This window comes from Mustela putorius, unplaced genomic scaffold (genome assembly GCF_011764305.1).
Source record: "Mustela putorius furo isolate JIRA1106 unplaced genomic scaffold, ASM1176430v1.1 tig00003836_pilon_pilon_pilon, whole genome shotgun sequence".
In the NCBI taxonomy this organism is placed as follows: domain Eukaryota; kingdom Metazoa; phylum Chordata; class Mammalia; order Carnivora; family Mustelidae; genus Mustela; species Mustela putorius.
This window is the reverse complement of record NW_025421989.1, coordinates 15,178,814-15,199,866: the sequence shown is the minus strand read 5'-3', so window position 1 is coordinate 15,199,866 and position 21,053 is coordinate 15,178,814. Positions and strand designations below refer to the sequence as shown.

The following is a 21,053-nucleotide window of genomic DNA, read 5'->3' as shown; positions in this document are numbered from 1 at the left end:
CTGATGAGGGGAGGATGTATACCTAGAGTTGCGGTCTCTCTGCAGGCCCCGGGGTGTCTCTGTAGTGACATCTACTGGTGGGCAGTGGCTTTGCAGGTTTCGGATTCTCAGTTCCGTTCCAGGAGCCCGCTTCTCTTCCTGGGAGTTGGCATGTTGTTTATCACTTACTATAAATTCCGCCTGAACAAATTTGGGCAGGGTGTATAGTGACCAATACTGTGTGAGGGCTTGCAGAAGTCCTTGTCAGCTGCAGTGGGCTGGGACAGAGAGTGAGGTAGGAAGTGCTGCAAGACGCATTGATGGAAGAGTTGCCTGGAAGTCAGTCCGTGAGGACATTGGTAGGTTGGAAGAGGCACAGGGGGGGATGAAGAGTGCGAAGTGGGGAAAAGTGTGAACCCCGGAATAGGAAAGAAACAAAGAAATGAACGATAGGGGAGCATGAATCGTCACGCTCAGGCAGCCACCGTCGCGGTACGGGGCTCCAGCGTCCAGTCGGCAGGGGAGGGGACTGAAGCCCAGTCCTGCCAGTTATTAGCTGTGGACTTGGGGAATTTCTCCACCACGTCCCTAAGCCTTGGTTTCCTGCTCTCAAAAGTGTATGCCAGCCGAGCCCTGTTTCAGTCATTTAGCGGACATCCGGCACGTGACCAGCGCTCCATAAATGTCAGTCCCTCTTCCCTCTTACTACAACTCCTACAGCAGTAAGCACGGGATGGCGGAGCGCTGTCCCTGGCAGCAGAAAGCGCTTTTCCTCAATGGTAACTTGGCAGAGAAAAGGCGGGCGGAGAGGCTGGGAATGATGGCCCATCTGCTTCTGGCTCACTCTGCCCAGTCTCTCCCTCTAGCACAGCCGGATCCTCACTCTCCCTCCGCACCATGCCAGCCAGCCCCTTCTTGGCTCTTGCCCTGGGCACCTGCTGCTGGGCGAGTCCCAGCTGTGTTGGCAAGCTTCACCACCAGCCTCAACTTCCCCATCACTCAGCCCCTTGCCTCCCAGCATCCATTCTGCTTGCCCTCCTGCTCCCCTGCCCTAGGTCTCAGGATCTCACCTTCCCTTGCTGCTGCCTCCTCCCCGGGCTGCCCCATGCCCCTCTTCCCTCCTGCCCGTGACTGTCCTACTTCCTGTGCCCTCTCAGCCTCCTCCTGGGGCAAGACACTTCTCCATCAGGCCTCCCCGAACTGTCTCCTCTGTCTCCAGCTTGGCCCTGCCTTGGTCTTTTCCACGAGGATATCATCCAGCTCAGCGTCTCCCCCATCTTTGAAAGCAAACAGAACCCTTGCATGAGTCCGTCTCCTCCTGAGGCTTCTCCGTGAACACTTTCTCTTGCTCCCAACCTCCGTCTTCAGCCAGCTTTCTGGAAAGAGAGTTCTAAACTTGCAGGCCACGCCTCTCTCTGCCTCTTAGGGCCATGACCTGCCGTGATTAGGCCTCAGTCTCCCTTGTGGCACCAAAGGCCCCCCAAGCCCTGTTTTCCTCTCCGCGCCCTTGACCCGCTTATCCAACCCTTTTTTCTCTTCTGAAAATCTCTCAGGGGACTTCTGTAAGTCTCGCCCCTCTTCTGGTCAGCGCTCTTTGTCCCGGTCCCTGAGTCTCTCCCTCCCCACCTCTTCAATTCGCCAAGTCCGCAGGTCCCATCACTGGGCCTCTTCTCCCCCCATCCCGTGTTATTCACCCCGTGGTGCCGCTTCCTCAGGTGATCTCTCTGGCCCAGCGCACTTGTTCACTCCTTGGCTCTGCCCCCGGGACGTGTCCCCTTGGCTATCCCTCAGGCTCCTGAAACTCAGAATGTCAAAAGTGAAATTGTCTTCTGGGCCTTCAGGCTGTTCCTCCTGCTGAGAAAGGTACAACCTCCCAGCCGGCTTCCTCCGTCCCCTCCCCCGGCCCTGCAGCCTGTCCGGACCCACGTCCCCCTCTGCCGGGGGTCTGCTCCCCGAGGCCAGGCACCGTGTCTCTCGGTGGGATGAGCCTGCCTTCGCCACAGCTCTCAGAGCTGTCTTTGCTCTCTGCCCTTGGCTGCTGTCTGTCAGACGCCCACCATTCCTGGCTTTCCTTGGATGAGAATCTCCCAGGAATTCCCTCGGCCTCCAGGCGTGCCCACCTTTAGGCCCTTCTGTAGCCGGAGTCGTTGTGAGCTTTGTGCAGGATGTTGTCACCCCTTTGCCCGGCCCGCTCTACCTCCCCAGCCTGCACCCCGTCTCTAGGGCCACCCCCGCTGCCGAGCGACCGCTTGCCATGAATGTGCCTCATTCCCTGCATCCTCGAACTGTCCTCTCCAGTCGCCCTTCCTCTTCTGGCCGCCTCCCAGTCCTCCTCCTCCAGGATGGGGCTCTCAGCAGCTCCCCGGCACCTTCCCTCTGGGCTAGTCGGTCTGTTGTGTGTGCTTCATGTCTCCGCGCTGACCTCCCTGTGTGCAGAGCACCCCCCGCGTCTGCAGTGTGTCGGCTGGTCTGTCCGCTCCTCACTGTGTTCTGAGCTCTCGGGAGCTAGGAAGATGTTCTGCTCACTTCAGAGTTTGCAGAGCCTAGCAAGCAGGTGGGCCTCCAGACTCATACGTTAAACCAGTTAGGAACTACCAGGTGGGTGGTCGAATTTAAAACACGTAGGGGAAGGCTCTTGAGGGGGGATGCCTGTGCCAAGTAGGCCCTGGAGGGCTTGTGGGTAAAGGGGTGAGTGACGAGTGTGTTTCAGGAGACGGGCGCGGGGATAGAGACGGGGACTTACCCGAACACGATCCCCGGCCTGAATCCTCTCCGCCTTCCCTCATCGCAGGTGTCCGACAACAAAGCGTCCCTGCCGCCCAAGCCAGGGAGCATGGCTGCAGGCGGCGCTGGTGGGCCAGCCCCTCTGTCCTCGGCGACATCCGCCCCCCTGTCGTCCTCTTTGGGAACAGCCGGACACAGAGCCAACTCCCCGTCTCTGTTTGGCTCGGAAGGAAAACCAAAGATGGAGCCCGCAGCCGGCAGTCAAGCGGCCGTGGAGGAGCTAAGGACGCAGGTCCGCGAGCTGAGGAGCATCATCGAGACCATGAAGGACCAGCAGAAGTGAGTGTCCGGGGCCCCTTCTTCGTCCACCTCCCAAGTTGCTGCCCGCTGGGCCAGGGCCACATTCTGCAAGCCTGGGTCTCCCACCCGTGCGAGTGGGCAGCCCGCTCCCCCAGGGGGATGGCAGCAGGGGTGAGGTGGCTTTGAACCTGAGAGGCTTCGTGTCCCTCAGCTCCTTGTGTGACCGGATCTGCAGCACGCAGGGAGGGCACGGGCTGGCTGTGGGGCAGACAGCAGAGTCACTTACCAGGACTAATACACCCAGCAGGACTAATGCACCCAGCAGAACGATCTTTAAATCCCCATAAAATACAGTATGCGCTTCTACCACTTCCTGATTAGCCCAACAGCCCGCGTTTCCTCCAGCACCAGCAAAATTGCCATTTCTTCAGCTCGCTGTCTGACGAAGTGATTGGCTTGCATTTAGGGGCTGGAATGAGAGATGCGGGGATTCTTAAAACCCAAGACTTTACTCTCAGCAAGATGTTCTTCCCATGAGACTTGGGGCTCTCTCCATGCATGTCTATACACACTCTCTGCATCGCTGGTCCTTGGGGAGCACTCTGACGACAAGAAAGACCTGAAGGCAAAAATAAATAGCACCCGTAACTGTTACGCAGGATACCGCATGCAGTGACAAAAACAGTAAAAGGGTTAGAAGTAGGCAGTTCTCATCTGAGTAAACTGAGGCTCAGAGTTTAGGGATCAGTTAGCTCTTTCTTAGAGGAGTTAGATGGGGAGGCATCTATGCAGGCGTTTCCTGAACAGAATTTTGAAAAACGATCTAGGGTTGCCAAGAGCAGAGCCATGCAGCGAACTGAACGGGCCAGGTAGGGGCTCAGGCGCACAGAGCAGCCCCAGCTCCTGGCCTCCTGGAGGGGGAGGTCCCCAGGCAGTGGATACCTGCCACCCTGCATGGAGCTAGAGGCCCTGATGTGTCTTGTGGCCAGATACTTTGGGGAGTATTGGGTTAAACACAATTGATTTTTTCTCCAAAAGGACAGCTCTGAGCCTTCGCTGCACACCAGAAAGGTGGAGAGGATAATGTATGCTATTTTTCTGGAACATTCTTTTTTCTCTAGATCACCCTAGGACAAGGGTTATAAGGAACTCACTTGGAGAACTATGGCTCTGTTTGGGTTCTGCTCCACTCCAGCTGGGAGGGGCCGAATGAAATTGGGCCCCCTGGCCTTAGCCCCCACCCGGAAGATGCCCATCGAATATGCAGAATCAGCTGGATGGAGCTAGAAAGGCTCTCTCACGGTCAGCCAGGCCGCCTCTCACTCCTGAAAGTCCCCAGCTCTTCTCTCAGTCTGCAGGTTACAGGCTTGGGGAACCACGGGCCCCAGCCGTGTCCAGGTAGCGTGTGTCTCCTGCCTAGACAGTGACCCCATGGCCCCAGGACATCCCAGAGTGCTGGTTCTCAGCCTTCTGAAGAGGACCATCATTGGGGTCGGTCTGGCCCAGATCCAGGGCTTTAGCCCTTTCAGTCCTCTGAGAGGGACTGGCCACATCAGAAATGGCCTGTGTCTGCCTCAGAATGAAGACCCGCCATTGATTGAAGCCGTTCTGCCCCACGCTCCTCCGCACTGGGAAGCCCGGGCATATTTGCCCATGACCGTCGGTCCCCAGCCCACGTCTTCTTGAATCGGCATGTGAGAGAATCCCCTGCCCCATGCCTGCCTCTCACAGTCATCCTGCCCAGGGCCACTGGGTCCCTAAAACTTCCGGCCGTAGCTCCCTAGCTCTAAGTGTCGTGTCCCTTCTCTCTCAGCCTTCAGCGCAAGTCCCTACAGACCCCCCTCCTCCCCACGTGTGCTGCTCCTCCCCTCCCTGCTCCTGCCTTGGCTCTTCTCCAGCAATCCCCCCGTGTTCCTTCCTCCTCTCGGGCTCAGGCCCTCTTTGACCAGTTCAAGACTTCGTGACATTCTTTGCATTGGCTTCCCCAGCTAACTCCTCCGACCTGCCATAGTCTTCCTGGAATCACGCCATCTGCTTTGGGTCTCAGCTACCTCTCTCCTGAGCTCTAAGTAGTGCCCGCTGACATAGAGGTGCATGGCATGGGCTTGAGTAAATACGGTAACGAGTAACAACCCATTAGCATCCTAGAACCCGGTAGCAGGGCCCGGCTGTTGAGCCACATACAGGGACCGTCATGGGGCTCATCTGAAGGGAGCAAATGCAATATAACTTATACCTTAGTTAGTATACTTTCTCTGCAGTCCTTGTTTTTTTGATTTTCCAAACTCGTTAGTAAAAATGTGCACGTAAAATGGAGCATCTGCTACCCTAAAATGCGATACCATTCTCTGGCCGGAATGGCGACGGTTGCAGTGTCCTGAGTAGAGTGCTGAGTCTGCAAGATGATTAACTTTGTTCCACTTCATTATTTAATGTTGTATAGGGCATTAGACTGTGTACCCTAACTCACGTCTGCTTTCTCTGTGACGTCATTACCATATGGTTAGTTGAGCTATTTTAACTCTGAGATTTCAGGTGTTACTCTTTGTAAGATTTTGTGAGAATCCATGAAAACTTACCAGTAACCTTTTATTAATTTAAAACTCTGTGAAAGTAAGACATACCTGGGCCGCAGTGAAAATTATTATGTAAATATATCTAAAGACCAGTGATTCTATTAACAAAGGGCCAGCGAGAGGGAGGGTAGCAGAACCAGAGCTCGGATCCTCAAGTCGAGCCATTGGACAAGTCAGGCCACCTCTCTGGCCTCACCTTCCCCATCTTCTCCCTTTAGGAGAAGCTTAGACGAATGGATCTCAAAGATCATTCCAGACCTCCTGTTTGATGGCCACATATTTGGGGAGCCCAGAAATAATAGTGAGCCTTTCTGTCTGCAGTAAATGCCAAGCAGTAACAATGCAAAGAAAGAACACAATGTTGTGTCCATGTGTTCGCTGTAAAATGCTCAGATGGGTTTGGTGGTGGTAAGAGACTTCTTAGCTCTTACTGCCAAAGTCCGGGCTTATGTTTAATTTCATGGCCATTTGCTTTTCAGACGAGAGATTAAGCAGTTACTGTCAGAGCTGGATGAAGAGAAGAAAATCCGTCTTCGGTTGCAGGTGGGTACCTTGGGGTCTGGCTGCCTCGAGAGAGGGCCAGTCAGGGGTGGTGGCTGCCTCAGGACTTCATTTTGAAAGTAGACGACTGTCCCTTCTCTGTAGATTCTGATGCACTTCCTGTGGCCATTTTCTTAGAACTGTGTAGGCTCACTTTAGTCCTTGCCTGCGATCCAGAAAGTCTTGGGGGAAGGGAGGCATGAATCCATGTGCCCCCAGTAGGGTTTGTCATTTGGAATTTATCTGAAACGTCTCCTCTGTGGAAAGTTCCCTCCAATTTCCAAAGGTCACATTACAGCAACTGCCAGAGGGCGTGGTGCTGGGGGCGGCCCATTGCCAGCTGGCTTCTGTCATTGGAACTCCAAGGACCACAGCTGTCCACAGTCGGCGCTCGCTTTTCTGTACTTCTCACCAAGAGCCACGTTGGTCCTGCCAGGGCATCAGAGCCCCATCCCCCGCCATCCCCTGAGCCAACTCAGCTGTTACCAAATGAGAATGTGCATGTTGCATGCCCACAGAGAATATGCGGGGGTTGCAGAAGGCCGAAGGCAGACTTCGAGCTTTCGTCCAGCTGGTGTCCCTGGTGCTGCTTGGGACCCTTGCTGCTTAGAGAAAGGATAGGTAACCGCTTCTCGTCACTTGGGGGTTGCCGATAGACACCCTCTTGGGCCCCACCAGAGCTGCCTTCCAACACCGCTAGGTGGCCCAGCACATCGGTACAGCCCGCTCTGCCCTCTGGCCTGGACCCTGGAATTCTTGCTGCTTCCTACAAATTTTGGTTACCGGGAGCCTGAGAAGGCACACACCCACCACTTCCTAGCGCCTCGCATCTGCATGCCCGTTCTTTAGGTTTCCGTCACTTTTGGCCTCGTCCTCTCGTCCTTCAGATGTCACGTCACCCATTCCACCTTGAAAAGTGTGAAGTTGATTCTTTTCTTTCATTCGACCGGGTTGATTATCTTTCAGCTTCTCTCAGTCCAGCGAATTCATTATGCTTTTGTCCGGCTCTTGTTTTTCCTTTATAGATGGAAGTTAATGACATAAAGAAAACTCTTCAATCAAAATGAATACTTGATAAATGAAATATCACATTATTCATCCTGAGTCCAAGACTCAAATTTTCCACCCCAGCCAAAATAACCTTGTGCCAAAAGATTAAAGGTTTGCCTCCATGTGTCCCTGTTTGAAAGGTTAGCACAGAAGTCTTGATAGCACAACACAAATCCCATCTAAGAGGAGATTCCTCCCCATGGAATAATCCTGGGCATGGCACTGGCTGTGACTTAGAGCAAATTGTGCTAAAGGCTTTTTTACTATGAGATCTCATGCGAAATGAAAACTCAGGCAGTTTAGTCCATAGTGGTACTATTTTGATGATATTTTCCATTAATAAAATGTAATTTCAGATTATTCGTTTACAAGCTTTATAATTTTATGATTTTTTTAATCGTGTTTTGTCACAGATTCTCCCAGTGTCTGTATCACACATAGTCCAGAGCGAGTGCCCCATTCTTTTGCTTCAGGCAGGAAGCTGCCTCGCTTTGTGTGCCCTCTAGGATTCTATTACATATGCAATTGTAGGTCCCACCCGTCCTTCCCCTGCCAGCCAAGCCCGCCACCCTGAGATAAATTTTAGCTTATATATGATGGTATATTTACAAAAAAGAGAAAGAGAAAACCTGGTATTTGCAATGATCTGTGCCTTCTTTTTACCACCCTCTTGATTGGAGCTTTTGTGATGCAGCTACCATGATTCAAAAAAACAAAACAAAACAAAACAAAAAAACAAAAAAACTAAAAAAACACAAAAACACAAAAATACAAGAAAAAAAAACACTTTTTTTTTTAAAGCCACTTCTCAAAGTCCACTAGAGGCCACGTCTTCAAAGCTTCTCTCACCTAGCCAAAGGTCCCAAGAGGAGACAGCTGTGAAGTTGGGCGCGCTCTGTGGTACCTGCTGTGACGTTTAAGTTCTCCTAGTTGTAGGTTGTTCATGGAACTAGAAATGTCACCCCTGCTTGATTTTTCATCAGCCAAGTTAAACCCCTGCTTCCTGTCTTTTGCACCTTTTGCGTGAACAGAATATGCATTATGAAAGCAAAAATAAATAAACATAAAATGCAATGAAAACAAGGGGGGGAAGTTGTGTTATTTCCCGCACTGGGTTATCGGTGTGTGCTCTTGTTTAAACTGTACTCACCTAATGTCATTTGCCTTGTTCTCTTGTAACCCCTTCCTCAGGTCCAAGCGAATGGTGGGGAGGGGGGCTCTTGTTGAAGTGTAGCCACTGGTTTTTTCCTGCATTCGTGGAATTGCTTTTTCCGCCCCAAGGAAACTGGTATTTGCCTGTCCGCTCTATCTCTGTAGCAAATGAACACCTCAGGCTTAGCCTCTGTAACTGTTTCCTCATTCTTAGCTGAAAACAAGGGGCGGACTGTATTGCAAGATTGTTGGGGGATTGGGGGTTGGGGGTGGTCCCATCAGGGCCCCGATGATGTTTTATGTTTCTCAAAAGCTGCTTTGTCTATTTCCTGAGTTTTAGAGTGAAAGTACTAAATATTAATGGATTTGCACAACCACAAAGAATGAGAATTGATAACACAGGAGAAGTAATACAAAAAAAGAAATCAGCACATGGTATCGATTATCCCAAGTATTACAGATAAATGTCTCCTTCTTCATCTCTCCCTTCCCCCCCTTCCTCTTGCCTACATGCTCGTCCTCGCTGCTGGAGGCTACTTCTCTCGAGTACTGTACTCACCGAATCCGGGCCCCCTGGTCTTCCAGGCCGGTGGGCACGGTTAAGGGGAAGGGAGTTTGTAAAGAAAGAAACCCCCCATCCTGCATTCCCATGTCTGGACATGTTGCCTTTGCAGCAGCCTTGCTCGCAGTGTGCTTGGGGCAGGGAGCACCAAGTTTCCAAGGGCAGCATATAACATTCCTGAACCCCTTCACTCTTCTAAGCATTTCTGCGTCCAACTTAAAGCCTTGAGAGATTTCCCACCGCCTAGTATAAGAATAAGGATTGAATTCTTTGACATTTGGATTTCTCATTTATTCATCGTGAAAATCCCTAATGATATAGTTTTATACGATGTGTATGCGAAGTAGGATTGTTAATAATTCAATTGAGAGGTTGAGCGCCCTGGTGGGGCACTGGCAACCTAGAATGTCGAGGGCTGTCATCTTCCCCTCATAGAAGCCACAGGCTTTCTTTGTATAAAGAGAGGGAGAAGTGATTCTAGAAGGAGGAGTTGGCATATCTAGCTTCATTCCTGCCCCTTGGGCTAACCAGCAAGAGGATTCTACATTATGGACCTGACGAGCCACTGCCCGAACAGCCACCATCTTTACTCTTTACAAAATGGACCCGTCGAGAATATTGAAAAGCTTGGAAGGATCACTTTTGAAAAAATTCTTTTGCATTCAGCATGGACTCGACCGGCATCTATGGAGATTATTTTTTTGCTTCATTTTCTAAAATTGTATTTAGAAAAGTCTTAAGTATTGTGCTTTGTAAAGAAGATGATTAAAATGAAATTTTGTGAAAATATTTTTGTTCAAAGTTGTCATGGTCCAAGAGGAATGATTTCTTGGAATTCAAACCATTTTTCTCCATTTTACACAACTTGATTACTCTTACAGAAATGTCTTTGGAAGACATGGAAGATAGTACCCCTCACCCCACTTATCTTTGCCAAGTGAACAGAAACAACCCATTAAAATCCATGGCTGTGAATTCCATTTTTACGTTGTTCAATTTAACATTCCTATTTTGGCAGAAAATTCTAGTTAGGCCTATGTTGTTTTTTAGTGTAAAAATCATTAAATTATCATTATTTGAATAATTGTGTTAAGCCACTTTTATTCATCCACAGCCCTCTAGACAGCATACTCAAGTACATGATTTGTTTTCTCCTATAAGGACAGCCTGTATCACATGTGTGCATTTGGCTACTAATGGCAGAGTTTTATTTCCTTTCATAACCAGCTCCTTGATGGGAAAACCACAGGGTGTGTAATTTATTGCTCACATTTGCCACAGTCTCTATTAATAATAATCCCCAGGCCCCACAAAGGCCTTTGTATCTTAACCTGAGGTCACCAGGGTCTCTTTTCTGTATTGATTAGGTTTTCGTTCTCTAGCTATTTTCACACAAATTAATGTCAAGATGTTGAGGCCCCAAGAGGGCTTGGTGAAAAGCTTTTCTTTTTGGTTTAATACAAATGAGAAGTGCAACAAAGCCGCGTGTGCATGGGTGCTAGGTGTTCAACACGGCTGATGACGGCATCCAACAGAGTGAAGTCTCGGTGCCTGCGACCCAGGCCTGGGGAAGAGGATGCCGTTCCCAAAATTCGGTCTAATGAGGGAACACAGTGGCCAAGGCAGAGAAACTCTTTCCTGGCTGGAAATAAATGTTTGTCGGTAGTGTGAGGATGGAGAGGGCGTCATGTCTCTTAAGGTGATGAGCAGTTGCTGTCATTCCTAGTTCTGTCCCTTGGGTCACTGAGGCTTGATTCCCAACACATGGAGCAGGAGGCAGCCCCTGAAGCCAACGAGAATCTCTGAAGTAGATGCAGGTCCCAGGGAGGTGGTTTATTTCATGTTGTTTTTAATCATTAGCCACGTTGGAGTGGCTGTTGCGAGGGACAGCCTTTCCTATAAATGACATTGCGTGGTCATTATGTTTGTGAATTCGGAGTTCATGGTAAAATGGGCTAATTCCTTTTTCTTGTTAGAGCAATAGGTGAGAAAATACTTATTTTTTAAAAAAGATTTTCTTTATTTGAGAGAGACCGTGAGCTCGAGCAGGGGTGGAGGGGCAGAGGCAGAGGCTGATGCTTAACCAACTGAGCCACCCAGGTGTCCCTTGGTGATAGAATACTTCAACCGAACAATAGAACAAGGTCACCTGGCAGGCTGTAGCTAGAATTTTCTGAGGAAAAAATAGAAAAAGAAAAAAAATGAAAAAAACAAGAGAATTGAATTCCTGGGAACCCAGATTCCCTGGGGGAAGTTTTCTTTAAATGGCAGCAGGTTTAATTAAATGAGGCAGATACAGCACCGTCATTTAAGCCTAAGTCGTGAAAGCTTCCCTTCCCTCTCACCCCTGTAGAATGTTACTAGGTCTCCAGAAAATTAAGATTTGTTGTCAAGCTTTGAACTTCTTGATGGGAAGGTGCCCTGGAAATGCAAAACTCCATTATAGTTTCTATTAACTAAAAAAAAAAAAGTTTAGAGCGGTTTACAGACCAACTTTCAGCAAGCCAATAAGGCCATCCTGAAACCAAACAGAAAAACCAGGAAAAAAATCACTAACAATTCCGTGGTTATTCCACAAAAGTCAAACAGAAGTTTTAAGATTCTCTTCAAGCCTCATCATTCTTTCTCAGTCTGAATCTCAGTCTGAGCGAACCAAGAACTTGGCTGGGGCAGGTTGAACATGTGTCAAGTCCTTACGATGTGCTGGACACCAGGATAGGTGCTGGATGCAACGTAGCCCCTGTGCTCCTGGAGCTCAAATTGGGGGAAGCAGGCAGATGCACAGGCAAGTCTTCCACAGTATGAGGACATGACCCCAGAGAGAAGTCCAGGGACCTTGGAACTGGAGCCTTGAGAGTGGGGAGGACAGAGGAAGAAGGGTACTTTTGGTTAAATCCAATTTTAAAAAATTTTAATAGATTTATGTATTTATTTTAGAGAGAGAGCACAAGCAGGAGGGGCAGAGAGAGAGGGAGAGACTCTCAAGCAGATGCCACACTGAGCATGGAACCTGATATAGGGCTCGATCCTATGTCCCTGAGAGCATGACTTGAGCTGAAACCAAGAGTTGGAGGCTAAACCAAGTGCACCATCCAGGTGCTCCTAAATCCATTTTTTTTAAATGTTGTAAAGCTGTGACGAACCTCTTTGGGCATAAATCTATGTCCACATTTCTGATTTTTCCTGAAGATAATTCCTAGAAGTGGAGTATGAGTATGAATTGCTTAAGGTTTTAGCAAGAATAATTTTTGCACAAGCAACAAAATCAAAAATAAATAAGTGGGACATGTCAAACTAAAAAGTTTCTGCACAGCAAAACAAACCATCAGCAGAGTGAAATGACAGCCTATGGAATAGGAAAAAAATATTTGCAAACTACACATCTGATAAGGGGTTAATATCAAAAACATAAAGCATTCATGCAACTCAATAACAAAAAAACAAATACCCCAACTTAAAAACAGGAAAAAGATCTGAATAGACATTTTTCCAAAGACAATATGCAAAAGGCCAACAGGTACATGAAAAGATGCTCAACATCAGTAGTTACTAGGGAACTACAAATCAGAACCACAATGAGGTACCACCTCCCACCTGTTAGAATGACCATCGTCTAAAAGATAAGAGATAAATGCTGGTGAGAATGTGCAGAAAAGGCAACCCGTGCACAGTGTTGGTAGAACTGTTAGTCGGTGCAGTCACTATGGAAAACAGTATGGAAGCTTCTCAAAGATTAAAAACAGAACTACCAAATGATCCAGCAATTTCACTTCTGGGAATATATCCAAAAGTTACAAAAACACCATCTCAAAAAGGTATCTGTACCCCTGTGTTCATAATAGGATTATTTATGAGAGCCAAGTCATGGAAATAGCCTAAGTGCCCATTGATGGATGAATGGATAGAAAAGTTGTATATGCGATGGAATATTATTTAGCCATTAAAAATGAGGAGGTCCTACCATTTGTATACCATGGATGTACCTCGAAGGCATTATGCTAGGTGAAGGAAGTCAGATGAAGAAAGGCAGATACTGTATGACCTCGCTTATATTTGGAATCCAAAAACCAAAAGCCAAACCAAACTCACAGAAAAAGAGATCACATCTGTGGGTGCCAGAGGTGGGGAGGGGGATTTGGAGGAAGGTAGTCAAAAGGTACAAACTTCCAATTGTAAGATAAATAAGTTCTGGGGGTATATAGCTATCGCTGCTGTACAATATATAGGAAGGTTTTTAAGAGAGTAAATTCTAAGAGTTCTCATCCCAGGGAAAAATTTTTTCCCTTTATTCTTCTTCCTTTTTATTCTGTCTATGTGAGAAGATGGATATTAGCTGAACCCATTATGGTAATCATTTTACAATACATATAAATCAAGTGATCGTGCTATATGCTTTAAACTTATACAGTGATATATGCCAATTATATCCCAATAAAACTGGAAAAAATATTCATTTATATGGATAAGTCCCCAGAAAGGAAAACAATATAATGAAAGTATTTGTTTCATTAAGGTGGTGAAACTGTGAGCTACAAAATGGTTTTCTTTTAATATTATTATTTGGTAAATAAAGATAATTATAAAAAATGTTAGAAATGTAAGGAATAACTCTTGCCTGATTATAAACAGGCAAGTTGAATTAACATTAGTATGCAAAAGTGACTAACCCCCCAGATGTCCCCAAAGTTCTATTTGCCTAAACCTCTGTGGGTGTCAGGCTTGGGTCTCTTCCTCCTGGATAGTCACTGCTCACAGGTCACCTCATCAAAGAGGCTGTCCCTAACCCCCTAAACCAAAGAGCAACTTTAGCCTCAATCCTCCCTCAGACCCCCATACATCCATCCCCTACTTAACATACACACACGCACACACACATGCACACACACCCATCTGTTTTCTGTCTCCCTCCCTAGAATGAAACCACCATAAAGGCAATAACTTCATTTCCTTCACTGCTGTATCCCCAGTACCTAAAACGGACCCAGGTGCATAGTAAGCATTTGATATGCATTTGTTGACTGAATACATGAATTGATCTTTGTGACTGATGCCAAGTGGAATTTATTCTATACATTTGAGCAGGACAGTTTTTCCTTTACAAAAACTCTATGTGCAGGGGGCCTGGGTGGCTCAGTTGCTTAAGCATCTGCCTTCACCTTGAGTCATGATCCCAGGGTCCTGGGGTCAAGACTCGCATCAGGCTCTGTACTAGGTGGGGAGCCTGCTTCTCCCTCTCCCTCTGCTACTCCCCCTTACTTGTGTGTGCTCTCTCTCTTCAAATATATAAATAAAATCTTAAAAGGAAAACTCTGTGCAAAAATATAGCATTAGGGAGAGTTCATGACATAAAATGGTTACAAAGAAAGCCTTCAGAGGCACTTTACTTGTATGCGAGTCTCAGCCAACGCCCAGAGCCTGAAGAGTGCTGACATTACCATGGATATTAAAACAAATTCACATTATCCGCACACTGTTATCTCTAAGACTGTCATCCACTACTAGAAAACCATGGCTACCCCTGTTTTAAGATGTAAAGCATTCTTTTATAATTACATTCACGCCGGGGTGCCTGGGTGGCTCAGTCTGTTAAGTGTCTGCCTTCGTCTCAGGTCATGATCCCAGGGTCCTGAAACCAAGTTCTGTGTCAGGCTCCCTGCTCAGCGGGGAACCTGCTTCCCCCTCTCTGTTCCTCTCCCCTGCTTGTGCTCTCTCTCTTTCTCTATCAGATAAACAAACAAAATATTTTTTAAAAAGCTAGATTTGCTCTGGAGAAAGAATGAATTCAAAGTTGAGCATATTTCTGACAGTTTGCTTTTGGCACTTCTCTGAGGTCACATGAGAACTTCGTTGCTGCCCCTTCGGGCTGGCCATCTGCTCTGAAAGTGGTGAATTAGGAGGAAATGCACACGAGTCCTGGGTTCTTAGAGTGTGATCCCTGGAAAGGCAGTAGTAGCAACACCAACCAGGAACCTGGTAGAAATGGAAATTCGGGGTCCCTGCCCCAGACCTAATGAATCAAACTCTGGAAAGGGACCCCGCAATTTGTGATTTAACAAGTCCTTTTGGGGATTCTGATGCACACTCAAACTTGAGAACCACTGTCATGGCAGGGCAAATTATCTCATTCTCCATGAGTTGTGTATAGAATAATTCATCGTAATCTTCTCCAGAGATCTCTATTCGATTGTGGCCACATCACAACAAGGTGCACTATCCAGAAATTACGCAATAGTCTATTAGGTTGAACCGCATGAAATTGACATTCTTACAGGTCAAATATGATTGAATAGGGCTTCTGGTTTCAGCTCAGAAATGAGAGAGCTACAAGATGTCCTTCCCATACTTACAATAAGAAAAAGTCTGGACAGACCGGAAAGTAAAAGAGAACTGAGTTTGCAGAGCAAATGGCTGTTTCAAAATCTGGAGAGAGTTTCTATGAGACATGGAGCCTGGACATTTGCTTACCAGGGACAGAAGCTACCAGATGCCAGAGAAGTGGATAGGATGATCAAGGTAGAAAACTGAACAAATTGCTGGAGGCTGAGTGTGGGATAGCTTGAGAGTATGAAGCTCCTAGCAGGAGAGGTTCCCTCACTTTGACAGGCTTTTCCTCCAGGACCCCAAATGGCTCTTTCATGGAGCCACTGAGAAATCCACACAGACCTTTCTCACTTAAGGGACAAAAAGCTTATTCTGCAGTGGGAAGGACATGGTCTGAGGGCACTGGTGAAATACCATCGCAGCTGGGGGAAGGGAATTTCACCCACACCCAGCCTCAGCCCCCAACTCACCTAAAAAATAAGTATTTAATCCTAAGGCAGAAGGGTCTCAAGTCTGTTGACTAAGAACACTGTTGGATACCCATTGCATCTGGGGGAAGAGACTGGCCAAGGAGAGCTCTATCTCTGGAAGAGGGTCAGGTGCACTTGTGAATACTATACCCCTGAAATTAAGGCTTATAATGTATAAGCTATAATATCTAAATATATGATATTTATAAATATGAGGCTAGTATTACTCTGATATCAAAACAAGGAAAAGACAGTACCCTAGAAAATGAAAACTGCAATTATAAATATATAATATATTTCTATATTTTCTTAAGATTTTATTTATTTATTTGACACAGAGAGATCACAAGCAGGCAGAGAGAGAGGAAGGGAAGCAGGCTCCCTGCTGAGCAGAGAGCCAGATGCAGGGCTCGATCCCAGGACCCTGAGATCATGACCTAAGCCAAAGGTGGAGACTTTAACCCACTGAGCCCCCCAGGCACCCCTCTATATGTATTACATATAAAATGTAATTAGACTACCCCCCATGCTCCACTAGCACACTGACAAAACTTCAGGAATAATAACGGTGGATTACAGCAGGGAGAGCTGCAAGAGACAGGCTTTCTCTGGAGAGCAGCACAAAGGGAAGCCCCAAAACCAAGAGGAGCAACAAAAAAGATCGCTAGAGGAGTTAAAAGTTTCTGGTGTCCATAGGAACAACAAACCTCAACACAGCCCAATTCCTGGCTGGGATCACACAAATTCCTACACGAAAGGCTTATTTAGCACAGTATCTGCTGCCTTGTATAAAATGTCTAGCTTTCAACAAAAAGCTACAAGCCACGCCAAAAGCCAATAAAAAAGCAATCTAAAGAGACAAAGCGATCCTCAGAACCACTTAGATATGGCACAGCTCTTGGAAGTATCAGAGAAGGAACTTAAGAGAATCATGATTACTATATTAAAGGCTACAGTGGAAAAAGTAGACAATATGCAAGACCAGAGAGGAGACATCAGCAGAGATTGAAGCTTGAGGAAAGAACCAAATGGCTGGAAATTAAAAACGCACTAACAGAAATGAAGAGTGTCTTTGATAGACTCATTGGAAGACTCGAATGTTTATGTTTACTTGAATAAATACCAGGACTGATAAAAAGAAGAGACAAATCACCAAGTTGGAAATGAAATGGAATGCCACTTCAGACTTTGCAGCCATCAAAAGGTGAAGAAGGGAATACGATGAGCAACTCCTGATCTAAATTCAGCATCTTAGGAGAATTGGACCAATTCCTCCAAACTCACAGACTATCAAAACTCAACCAAAATGAAATAAACAAGCTTAACAGTTTTATAACCATTACCAAAAATACCAAATGTGTAATTAAAAGACACTAAAAAGGAAATCTCCAGATCCAAATGGTTTCACTGGAGAATTCTACCAAACACTTGAAGAAGTAACACCAATTTTTTTTTTAAGTAGAGAGTTTTCATCTTTTTTTTTTTTTAAGATTTTCTTTATTTATTTGTCAGAGAGAGAGAGAGAATACAAGCAGGCAGAGAGACAGGCAGAGGTGGAGAGAGAAGCAGGCTCCCTGCTGAGCAAGGAGCCTGACATGGGACTCAATCCCAGGACCCTGGGATCACGACCTGGGCCCAAGGCAGCAGCTTAACCCACTGAGCCGCCCAGGTGCCCCAGAAGTAACACCGATTTTACACAATCTTTTCCGTACAAGAGAAGAGCATAGGACACTTCCCAAATTATTTGATGAGGCTAGTATTACTCTGATATCAAAACAAGGAAAAGACAGTGCCCTAGAAGAGGAAAACTGCAGGTCAGTATATTTTATCAACCTAGGTGCAAATATTCTTAATAAAGTATTAGGAAGTAAAATCCAGAAATGTACAAAAAGAATTATATGCCACAACCAACTAGAATTTATTTCAAGTATGCAAGTTCAACATTGGAATATCAGTGTAAGTCATGATATTGATAGGCTGAAGAAGAAAAAAATCATATGATTATATCAATTCATGTCGAAAGAGCATTTGGAAAAAAACCCCAATACCCATGCACAGTAATGGTGCTCAATGAAGTAGAAATAGAGGGAATACTCCTTAACTTGCTGAAGAGTATCTGCCAAAAAACCCACAGCTAACATCATACTCAGGGTGAAAGACTTGTTTCCTTCTAAGAGTAGAACAAGACAGGGATGTCTGCTGTCAGTGCTGTTATTCAACATTGAACTGCAAGTTCCAGCCATAGCAACAAGGCAAGAAAAAGAAATAAAAGGCATGTAGCTTGGAAAGAAGAAAAAAATTATCCTTATTTACAGATTAAGATCGTCTACATGGAAAATCCCAAGGAAAAATCTCACAAACCTCCAGAAGTAAGCTCAGCGAGGTCATGTAATAAGAGAAATGCAGTGCACAGGAACAATTGCATTTCTACAAATTAATAATGAATATGTGGAACCTGAAATTACAAACCACCCCATTTATATCCACTCTATAAAAACACCAAATACTTGGGCATAAACTTAGTATGGACGCAGTCTGGATGCTGAAAATGAGAAAATTCTAATGAAAGAAATCGAAGAATTTCATCTAACTAAATGGAAAAGAAGAGTGCATTCATACATTGGAAGATTCAACACAATAAATATGTTTAATTTCTTCCAAACTGATCTATATGTTTATGTAATTCCCACCAAAATCCTAATGAGATTTTTTTGTGGGCATGGACAAGCTTACTCTGAAACTTATATGAGAAAACACAGGCTCTAATAGAGCTACAACAGTCTTGGAAAAGAAAAACAAAGGAGGAATCACTCCCCCCACTATCAAGGGTTAGTATATAGCTTCAGCAGTCAGACAGTGTGGACTGGTGGAGGGATAAATACACAGGTCAGTGGAACAGAATACAGAACCCAGAAATGGACCCACACAAATATTCCCAACTGATTTTTGACCATGGGGTAAAGGGAATTTAATGAATGAAAGATAGTCTTTTCATAAAATGATACCAGAGCAATTGAACAACCAAGAGGGGGAAAAAAAAAAAGACCTCTACCTAAATCTCACACCTTATACAAAAATTAAGTAAAAGTGAATTTTAAATGTAAAATGCAAAAATACAAAACTTTTACTGTAATTATTATTTATAAGTAGGCTCCATGCCCAGCATGGCGCCCTGTGTGGGGCTTGAACTCACACATGTGAGATCGACACCTGAGCTGAGATCAAGGGTCAGATGCTTAACTAACTGAGCCACACAGACACCCCTAAAGCTACAAAACTTTTAGGGAAAAAAAATGTAAAAGAAAATCTTTGGACCCTAGGGCTTGGCAAAGAGGTTTTTTGGTTTTTTTTTTAAAACATGGAATTAAGGGGCGCCTGGGTGGCTCAGTGGGTTAAGCCCCTGCCTTCGGCTCGGGTCATGATCTCAGGGTCCTGGGATCGAGTCCCGCATCGGGCTCTTTGCTCAGCAGGAAGCCTGCTTCCCTCTCTCTCTTTCTGCCTGCCTCTCCATCTACTTGTGATTTCTCTCTGTCAAATAAATAAATAAATAAAATCTTAAAAAAAAACATGGAATTAAAAGCATAATTTATAAATAGAAAAATTGATAAATTAGGTCTTATCAAGATTAAAAAAACACTTGCTTTTTGAAAAACCTCATTAAGAGGATGAAAAGACAAGCTACAGGCTGAAAGAAAATACTTACAAACCACCTATCTGGCAAAGGACTAGTATCTACAATATAGAGATAATGTTTAAAATTCAACAGTAAAAAAATCAAACATTCCAATGTTTGAAATTAGAAAATGGGCACAAGATATGATCAGATATTCACCAAATAAGATATACACGTGGCAAATAAGCACTTGAAAAGATACTCAACATCATTATTCATTGGGAAATGCAAACTAGAACCATAAAAAGATATTACCACACACCTATCGGAACAGCTAAAATGAAAAAACAACAACCCCAAATACTGGTAAGGATGTGGAGAAACCAGAGCACTCCTACATTCCCGATGGGGATGTGAAATGGTATAGCCACTCTGGAAAACAACTTGGCAGTTTCCTAAAATAATTAAACATGCAACTACCATGTGATGCAGAATTTGCACTCCTGGGAATTTATCCCAGAGAAATGAAAACTTAGATTCACATAAGAACCTGTACATGCATGCCCATAGGATTTTTATTCATATAATCCCCAAACTGGAAGCAACTCAGGTGTCTTTGAAAGGATAAATGGTTAAAGAGACTGTGGTACGTCCATACCATTGAATAGTGCGCAGCAATCAATGGAATGGATTACTGATGTGTGCAACCTCTTGGATGTATCCCAGGGGAATTAGGCTGGATGAAAAAAAATAATCCTAAAAGGTTACACACTATATGATTCCATTTATATAACATTCTTGAAGCGACAAACTTCTAGAAATGGAAAACAGATTAGTTGCCAGTAGTTAGGTATGGGGTGTGAGGAGAGAGATGGGTGTGGGGGTCAAAGGGCAATAGAATGTAGCCAATCCGCATGCTGACTGTTGGCATCACTGTCTTGGCTGTGATCACGTACTGTAGTTCAGCAGGATGTTCCCATTGGGGGAAACTGACTAAAGTGTACACTAGGTCTCTCTGTATGATTTCTTACAATTGTATATGAAGCTACAATTATCTTAAAATAAAAATGTTTAATATTAGGGGCACCTTGGTGGCTCAGTCAGTTGAGCCTCCAGCCCGTTATTTTGGCTTAGATCATAATCTCAGGGCTCCATGTTCAACAGCGAGTCTACTTGAGGATTCTCTCATCTCCCTCTGTCCCTCCCCCCTCGCTTTCTCTCTCTCTCAGATCAATCAGTCAATCAATCAATAAGAGTCACCAGCGTGGCTCAGTCCATTAAGCATCTAACTCTTGATTTGGGCTCAGGTCATGATCTCAGTGTCCCGAGATCGAGCCCTGCCTCAGACTCTGCGCTCAGCAGAGAGTCTGCTTAAAATTCTCTCTCTCCCTCTACCCTCCCCCCATCATGTGCTCTCTCTCTCTCTCTCTTTCAAATAACAAATAAATATTTTTAAAAAACCAAAATAGGGGCACATGGGTGGCTCAGTTGTTAAACGTCTGCCTTCCGCTCAGGTCATGATCCCAGGGCCCTGGGATCGAGACCTGCATCTGGTTCCCTGCTCCGCAGGAAGCCTGCGTCCCCCTCTCCTACTCTCCCAGCTTGTGTTCCCTCTCTCGCTGTGTGTCTCTCTGTCAAATAAATAAATAAAATCTTTTATAAAAATAAAAATAAAAACTAAAATAAATGCAGCTTTTTAAAAAGATTTTATTTATTTATTTGCCAGACAGAGATCACAACAAGTAGGCAGAGAGGCAGGCAGAGAG

At 45.6% G+C, this 21,053-nt stretch overlaps 1 protein-coding gene across 7 annotated transcripts in view; it reads left to right on the top strand.

Annotated features, from left to right (window-relative positions):
- Positions 1-8,249, top strand: part of SH3KBP1 (SH3 domain containing kinase binding protein 1) — a 340,162-nt gene extending 331,913 nt beyond the window's left edge. For all 7 annotated transcript variants that reach the window (XM_013059639.2, XM_045089360.1, XM_045089361.1 and 4 more), the window contains 3 exons: positions 2,771-3,042; positions 6,059-6,122; positions 7,145-8,249. In XM_013059639.2, coding sequence (XP_012915093.1) covers positions 2,771-3,042; positions 6,059-6,122; positions 7,145-7,186 — 378 coding nt within the window. In that variant the 3' untranslated portion in view covers positions 7,187-8,249. The remainder of the gene's footprint in view (positions 1-2,770; positions 3,043-6,058; positions 6,123-7,144) is intronic.
- Positions 8,250-21,053: the final 12,804 nt, after the last annotated feature.